Genomic DNA, 7941 nt, shown 5'->3' on the forward strand with positions numbered 1-7941 from the left:
CTTCAATTTTAATAAAATGAAAGACATAATTAAAACCGTGCAAACAGCTATCTCAGAATAGTCATGTTTCAACACCTTTAACAATCAGAAAGTCTTGCATTGCAGAATTGAAAAAAAGTCTTGCCAATGTTTAACATGCAAAAGGAACAGATACAATGAGTAAGAGTATGTAATTGAATGCTGACTAATGGGTATGTTCCATGATAACTTAGTTTCTTTTCCATGCAATTCAAATTAAATGAGAAATGAAATATCTCCCCGGTTGATGGTGGGATTGAAATGTTACTGGCTTGCTAACCTAGACCTGTGTTACACAAACAAAGCCAAGAGTATTAAGTAACGAGCAGACCTCTGTAAAAACACACCTTATATAGCATCAACGTGTATCACTGTTATTTTACGTGAAGGGCATAGCACCATCCATATAACTTTACCTTTCCAGAACACCTGTCTTAAATAATATAGCTGTTTGTCTAATCAGTAATATCTTAGACTTGCAAGTTGTGCAACTTTTAGAAAAAATAAATGGCACAGTAGAGAAATAGGCCGTTAATTCTAGAAACATGAATTCACCTTCATCGCGTTGATGCCTTAAAACTACATTTCCCGTCATCCACGACTACAGGAAACAAAACCAATAGCGCATAGCTCGATGGTATTTGTAGGCCGTTAACCATCAAATCAGCTCTAGAACTGTGATCTGCTTTTGCTGTACAGATACGTCCAACCTAGTAAACTACAACTCCCAGGTTGCACTCTGAGACTGTTTTCATCGATTTGTTTTTCAACCTCGGTGTGTTAGTTATAGTCACACGTAGTTTGTATTCTAAATGGTCATCATTTACTAGTTTTAAATTGACGAGTCGCGTATAATGGCCGAGGGCAGTGGTAATGTAGTAAACCTTACGCCCGGAGACCCACAGCTCATAGGCCTCATTGTTGACCATCTCAAGAGCCGTGGCCTGTTTGACGAGTTCCGCAGAGATTGTCTAGCTGATGTTGATACAAAAGTGAGTGAGCCTGCCAGGTTTAATTGTATAGTGTTTTCATGGCTTTCAAGGTTAAACTTCGATATATTGTTACATTTGAAATCCATGTGGACAACATGCAAGCCTTTCTTTTGTGTTGTATTTTTAATTACACGTTAGCTGTTGGCTGGTCTCCTGACTCGGATGCATTTGTGTAGCTGAGTTGCACTGTGCTTGACTTGAGTGATATTTTAAATTTGTAGTGGACGTCACCCAAAACCCAGTTTATTTGTTAATTTAAGAACTCGGTATGCAGTATGTGTGATCCGATACACGTACATATTCTGACAGTAGACATTTTGCTTGTCTACATAGTAGAAAGGAATATAAATATGACATTGTAACCATGGGGGGGGGGAGGGGGTTAGGGTTTAAATTAACGCAGTCATTTGTGAGTGTTAATAACCTCGCCAAAAACTAGGGTGTTTCGATCCATTCTGTGTGGTAAATGTCTGCTTAAGATGCCTAAAAGAAGTGTGCTGTTGTGAATAAAACGGTATTGAATAGGCCTATGTTAAAATGCATTGCAATAGAATAGAAACTGAAAGCTCTGCACAGATAAATTCATCTTGATGAAGCAGCTGTAAAGTGTATGTGCTGCATATTTATTTACACACAAAATTAAAGTGTGTATATATTATATACCTATATATATCTATATATATATAAATATATATTATATATATATAAGTTCCTGGTCCAACACAGTCTGTGGGGTTATAAGTGTTCAAAGGACCCAAGGTGTCAGACACCCAATTCAGACATAAGTGCTTTATGAAACAAGACAAAAACCTATATACTCGCATTCACACAATGCCAAAGGTAACTTTTGTTTTCATGAAACACTGTGGAAAACTTGTAGAACTGTCTCATATTTTTACTGGATTATTATTATTTTTTTTATTTTTATAGCCAGCTTATCAGAATCTCAGGCAAAAGGTTGATAACTTTGTGTCCACACACCTGGACAATCAGGAGTGGAACCCGAACATTAACAAGAACCAAGTGCGCAATGGACTGAGGCAGAGTGTCATCCAGTAAGTGCAACACTAAGTACTTACACTGTATACATATCCTATCTGTGAAAACCTGCATCAAAACTTTATTACTGCCTTTTTTAGATTTGGTAGGCAGTTTTTATATTTAGCTTTACACAGTGGGATTTAAATGCACAAGTTAAATACAAAATACCATAAAGTAATTGCTGTGCTGTAGCGCCACATGGCGTTAATGTGCATAGCACAGCCAACCACTGTCCTGCTCACGCTGCACACAACCACAGCTCTCTCACTAATCAAGGCTGACAGTATGAGACACACTCATGTTTTCTGGTCTGGCTTCACTAATTAGAGTTGCTTTGAATCAATAATACAGTATATCTCTGTGTTCTGAACAGGTCAGGCATGCTTGAAGCTGGAGTGGACAGAATCATTACTCAGGTGGTGGATCCCAAACTTAATCACATTTTCAGGCCCCACATAGAGAACGCCATTCATGATTTCTTGGCTGCTGAGAAGAAGGAGGAGGCAGTGCCAACGCCAAATGCAGAGCCTGAGAAACAGGAGCCTCTCCCCACCGCTCCGAGTACACCATGAGGTCAGGCACCTCCACGATTCAGAAGCGACACCAAAGAGGTACGGCTGCTGTGTACGGCAGACTACTGGTAAAAAGTTGAAGAAGTTGACTTTCTTATAATCCCCCTTTGGTCATGATTTTTAATGTGAATATTGTAGGCATTTTTAAATAGTTTCTGTGAACTCTATGGAGTTTGAGAAGTTGCCCTACCAGAAATGTGTGGGGTGGGGTGAAACACATATATGCATTATAAATTAGATACATAGATAGGAAAGTTAGCATGATACAATTATGCACACAGTGACCGAAGGAGATATAGTACTAACATGACTACTGAAATTGTTATAGCACGTGTCATACGTCAGTATTCAGCCAATAAATCGACACAGTGCATATTGTAATAAGTGCTGCATGAAGTAAAATTTTTTAAAAAGTATCTATTTAACAGTTAGCGAATCACAATTTGTATTTGTAAAGGTCACTAAAAAGCAGCATTGGGTTTACGTAAAGTACATATTCTTCTGTCTGTAAGCAGATGCAAAACGGTGTAGTCTGTGTTAGATGCCCAAGTTAGTTATTTTTTGCTTAGTTTAAATCGTCTGTTTTCTTTCTTTTTTTTTCAGATGATGCTGTAACATGTTGGAGTTGCATCTTTTCTGCAGTTGTCATTTCTGATAACCCAAAGCACTAGCCGCTGTCTATTAGACAGTAGACAGTCGTGTCTATGCAATTTATGGAGAAGAGCAACTGATGTTAAAGGTGCACTAAAATTAACAAGAAAAAATTCAATAGCCTGTAAACTAATGTTTGATATGTTAAACAGGGTTTTTGTGACTGATAAAACAGTTATGAAAGACAGTGAAAAAAGCACAGTACATTTTTAAAAAGTTATTTTATTATAGCTTAGAAAGCCTGTGCTATCAAGCATTTTTGCAAATGTTTAAAGGGTTTACTCAAACTTTCTAACATAATTTGTTGCTGCTACTTGGACAATTGCACTTAACTTTAATACTGCCCCTCAATTGGAAAAATATAATACAGTAGCCAAATGGTTATGCAGTGGCCTTAAATGTATAAGAGTCTGGCCAGCTGTGTGTGTGTGTTTGTTTTTTCTTTTCCTTTGTTTTTTTAATACCTTTGGTGTTACGGGATTTGTTTTGTAGAAATCCTTTTTTTTTCAGTTTATAAAATTTGAATACGTCTAGGAAACAGAATACTGTCTACATTTTTGACCGACATCACTGTTTGGGATCTCGAAGCTTAAAACAGCAATGGCGTGGGCGTGATGTAAATAACATATAGACATTTTGGACTATATGGTTCTCGTAAAAATCAAAGTTTGCAATTTGCTTGTTGTTGAGATGTTTTGTATTACAGAACTGGAAGAATCATTCAGATCTATGGTGAGGTCATTGCTGCATATCTGATGCTCAGTTCTCAGTATAGGCAATGAGTTCATCTGCTGTAAAGTGTTTTCTATGACTTTAAAGCCTTGGTCAATGTTGACCACAACAATGTAAATGCTTATGTACATTATTGTGAGGGAAAAAAACAAACTCCTTTGTAGTAAAACATTTATTTCAAAGTAATACATGTAACGGTAAGTGAAACAGCTTTGTTATTGCATATAAAGTACAATTTCCAAAAAACTGACGTGTAGTAGGTTTGGAAATTTAAAATAAAAACACGAGTACACTAGCTTGGAATACTTGAATGCAGACAGAGTAACTTGAGCGGTGTTGGTTTTCCTTTTTGTATCTATGCTTGCATGAACAACAGGCAGTACTACATTACACTAATCAAAATGTGTACTAAGAGTAGGTTATTAACAAAGTAAGGCAAAGCCAGTGGGGTAGCAAGGGGGAGTGATGGTGAACTCTCAAGTCACGATTTGTGTGGAACCACACCCAACCCCCAAAAGAAATATCCGCCCTTTTACTGTTGCCTGGTTGTAGTCATCGCATTCTGACAATTGCTTTCAAGTAGATTGAATCAGTTGCTGCTGAGGTGGGATAGATTAATACATACTTGATAAAAAGGGGCAAGACATTTGTTGCATTTTACACAAGTCACCTGGCAAGTTCCATCCATCATTAAACACATGAGAGATCCATCAACCATATATGCAGTGGTATCCTAAATATGTTTCCTTCACTACCAAGCCATGCACAATCGTTCTTCATTTTACCCTACAAAAACAGTTTCTGCAACGGTGAGTGCAGGGCTGATGTCACCTTCTGCTATGACAGATGGTTATTGATCATAAACAGGATAAATGGGTGTATTGAAAATAAACCCTAGCGATAGGTTCTGTTGATAAGGTGCGCTTAAGGTTTTTATCGTATTGCATTCTTTGCATTGCTGAGATTGTTGGTCTGACCAGACTTGTTCATTTCATCCACTATAAAAATATGGCCTTGAGCGGTTTGCAAAAGTATTTCTTTTTGCATTATATCACATATGATTTAAGTGGTACCTTTAGTAACATACACTCACTTCCTTTAAAAAAAAAAAAAGGTTATTTCCTGTTGCATTACACCGTGTAACAATAATTTTTTTTTTTTTTTGGTTCCTGGGTAGTAAGTGTTATTTCCTAATTGCTTATGCCTCAAAAGCATAGAAAATGGCTATTATTCCCCACAAACTTTGCTTTTGTGACCAGGACAGTAATATTTTGAAATGTACCTATTTTCCAGAACATTCCAGAAAGATTCAGTGCTGAGTAAACTTGGAGTAACTTCTAGAACTTTCCAGTAATATAAATAGTAGTATAAATACAGGGGCCTTAAGCCCACCAGTTCAGTTTAGTTCCAGCTGCCTAAGTGGATACATATCTGCATTTTTCTGAGATGGCATCAAGAGGCTGCAATGGTGGCATTCCTGATGGGTCTCCAAGGCGGTTTTGCCAAGTTTCCCAGCTATCTTTGCCTTTGGGACAGCAGGGACACCAAGGCGCACTACCACAGGCGGGACTGGCCACAGCGGACCGAGTTCTCTGTGGGGAGGAACAACGTCAAGTGGGAGCCACTGGTGGACCCTCGGAAGTGGCTGATGCCACCACTGCACATCAAATTGGGCCTTATGAAACAATTTGTCAGAGCTCTAGATAAGGAGTCGGCAGCCTTCAAGTATCTTCAAGACTTCTTCCCTAAGCTGTCTGATGCAAAGGTCAAAGCCGGTGTCTTTTTCGGACCACAGATAAAGAAGATACTGGAGTGCAATGAATTCCCCAAGAAGCTCAGTAGTAAGGAGAAAGCGGCTTGGAACAGCTTTGTCGCAGTGGTTCGGGGCTTCCTGGGCAATCACAAGGCCGAAAACTATGTGGAGCTGGTTGAGACTCTGGTGAAGAACTACGGCACAATGGGCTGTAGGATGTCCCTCAAAGTTCATATCCTTGATGCTCATCTTGATAAATTCAAGGCGAACATGGGAGCGTACTCGGAGGAGCAAGGCGAGCGCTTCCACCAGGATATACTGGACTTCAAACGCCGCTACCAAGGACAGTATAACAAGAACATGATGGGAGACTACATTTGGGGGCTGATTTGTGAAAGTGATTTATAGTATAATCGTAAATCTTGAAAAACTACTCACTTCTAAATCTTTTGTAGTCATTTTTGTATTACTTTAGTATAAATACATGTTAATTTGGATTCGTATGTTGTTTTTTTCTGACTTTATGTGAACGAAAAGACACAAATTTGCCCGTTTTCTCATTGGAAATAGGTAAATTTCAAAATATCACTGTCCTGGTCACAAAAGCAAATTTTTTGGGGAATAGTAGCCATTTTCTATTCTTTTGAGGCATAAGCAATTAGGAAATAACACTTACTACCCAGGAACAAAAATTGTGTTACATAGTGTTATCAGTTTCCTATTCCCCAGACAGTTTTGAATAATGTTTTGTTAAGGGACTGTTTTTAAAAGCCTATTTTTTTGTTTTTTTAAATATATATATTTATATATATATATATATATATATATATATATATATATATAATATATATATAGGCTTTATATATTGGAGGCTTTATATTAGTTTATTCAATTTTTTTTTGCTAATCAGAATAAGAAGCTTGTCACATAGTTAGGTTGAAAGAGGTGACCTATTTGTTTTCTGTTTTCTTGCTCATTTTGAGTGTTAAAACTGTATGCCAGCACAGTTATGGGTTTTGGAGTGTCACTGCCAGTAAGCAATTCCACTGACAGGCAGTCTGTTTCTGCCTGTGTACTTCCTGCGTCAATGAAATGTTTGAAGGTTTGGTATAATGTTTTTTCATACAGATGTTATATTTCTTCTACAGTTATTGCACACATACATGAGGTTGTTTTAATTTACCCAAGCGGTTTCAATCACATAGCAAAAGTGGTCAGGCAGACTTGTATAAAAAATTGCTTTGTCTTGTCTACAGTATGCCCATTCCAGCTGCGGTTATCCACTACTTTCTTGCTCGCAGCGCAAGACGCTGGCTGAATTTTTAAGCAGAGAATCAATGCAAAGAAATCCTGAAGAGCAGAAAAACAAAGTTGTATATGGACTATTATATCAGTGAATTCAGTCGGGTTCAGTGATTTGCTTTGTGGTATCACCGAAAAATACTTAGAAATGCCAGCTAAAATACAGTCATGCTGACTTATGTAATGTAAAACTATTTTTAAAACAAAATCACTTGGACACAACAACAATGCACAAGATTTCTTACATTTTCAAAGTACATTTAATTTGTCTTCTAAATTGATGCATATATTCCCTTAATGGGTTTTCTCTGCATAGAGAAATACAAATTGGGACAGGAAAGGGATATAATATAACTGGCTTCAGTTACAGTCTTTCTTTTAATCCTAAGGCTAAGGGAATCACAAACAGTAGTTATCAGTATTCATCAGTTTCTAACTAAAACTAATTTCTTTTAACTTCATAGAATTTGTATTACTAGTCCTAGCAAGACCAACACATCCTGACTTTGTGACTCAATTATCAGGTCTACTCATACCTCATTTTATTATATTACTTTTTGCTTAAAGTAAAAAAACGTGTTATGCTTGCCCACTGCATCTCTGTAGACAAGTCGTGGTATTTGGTCAGACTGAAGCTTTCAGTGTAAAAACAGACCCAATAAAAGGTACTGTAGAATTCATGGAGACAGGCTTGCTTTAACAAAATCCAAAGGGGCACATGGTTCTAACAGAAAATCCCCCAATGAACTCCCGGTCTTTCTGGAAAAAATAATTGATGTTGGCCCTTGCCTCAAGGATGTTTGGTCTTAATGCGTGACCCTAAATTAGCTAGTTCTTACATTTGTCATTATATCTCAATAATCCCCTATCCAAGTTATCA

General features: G+C 37.4%; 1 protein-coding gene across 1 annotated transcript; it reads left to right on the top strand.

The window, feature by feature from the left end:
* The first annotated feature begins 710 nt into the window (after positions 1-710).
* Positions 711-3812, top strand: LOC121297133 (biorientation of chromosomes in cell division protein 1-like). The gene is made up of 4 exons (XM_041223202.1): positions 711-1010; positions 1941-2065; positions 2425-2662; positions 3227-3812. The coding sequence occupies exons 1-3, from the start codon at positions 873-875 to the stop codon at positions 2621-2623; spliced, it is 462 nt and encodes a 153-aa protein (XP_041079136.1). The 5' UTR covers positions 711-872; the 3' UTR covers positions 2624-2662; positions 3227-3812.
* The last annotated feature ends 4129 nt before the right edge of the window (positions 3813-7941 follow it).

Source organism: Polyodon spathula, chromosome 22, assembly GCF_017654505.1.
Source record: "Polyodon spathula isolate WHYD16114869_AA chromosome 22, ASM1765450v1, whole genome shotgun sequence".
Lineage (NCBI taxonomy): Eukaryota > Metazoa > Chordata > Actinopteri > Acipenseriformes > Polyodontidae > Polyodon > Polyodon spathula.

Bases quoted from the DNA above. Each gene is read 5' to 3' on its own strand.
- LOC121297133 (XM_041223202.1), top strand. From the start codon at position 873: ATGGCCGAGGGCAGTGGTAATGTAGTAAACCTTACGCCCGGAGACCCA. The intron at 1,011-1,940 runs GTGAGTGAGCCT...TTATTTTTATAG, and splicing joins TAGCTGATGTTGATACAAAA to CCAGCTTATCAGAATCTCAG. The intron at 2,066-2,424 runs GTAAGTGCAACA...TGTTCTGAACAG, and splicing joins CTGAGGCAGAGTGTCATCCA to GTCAGGCATGCTTGAAGCTG.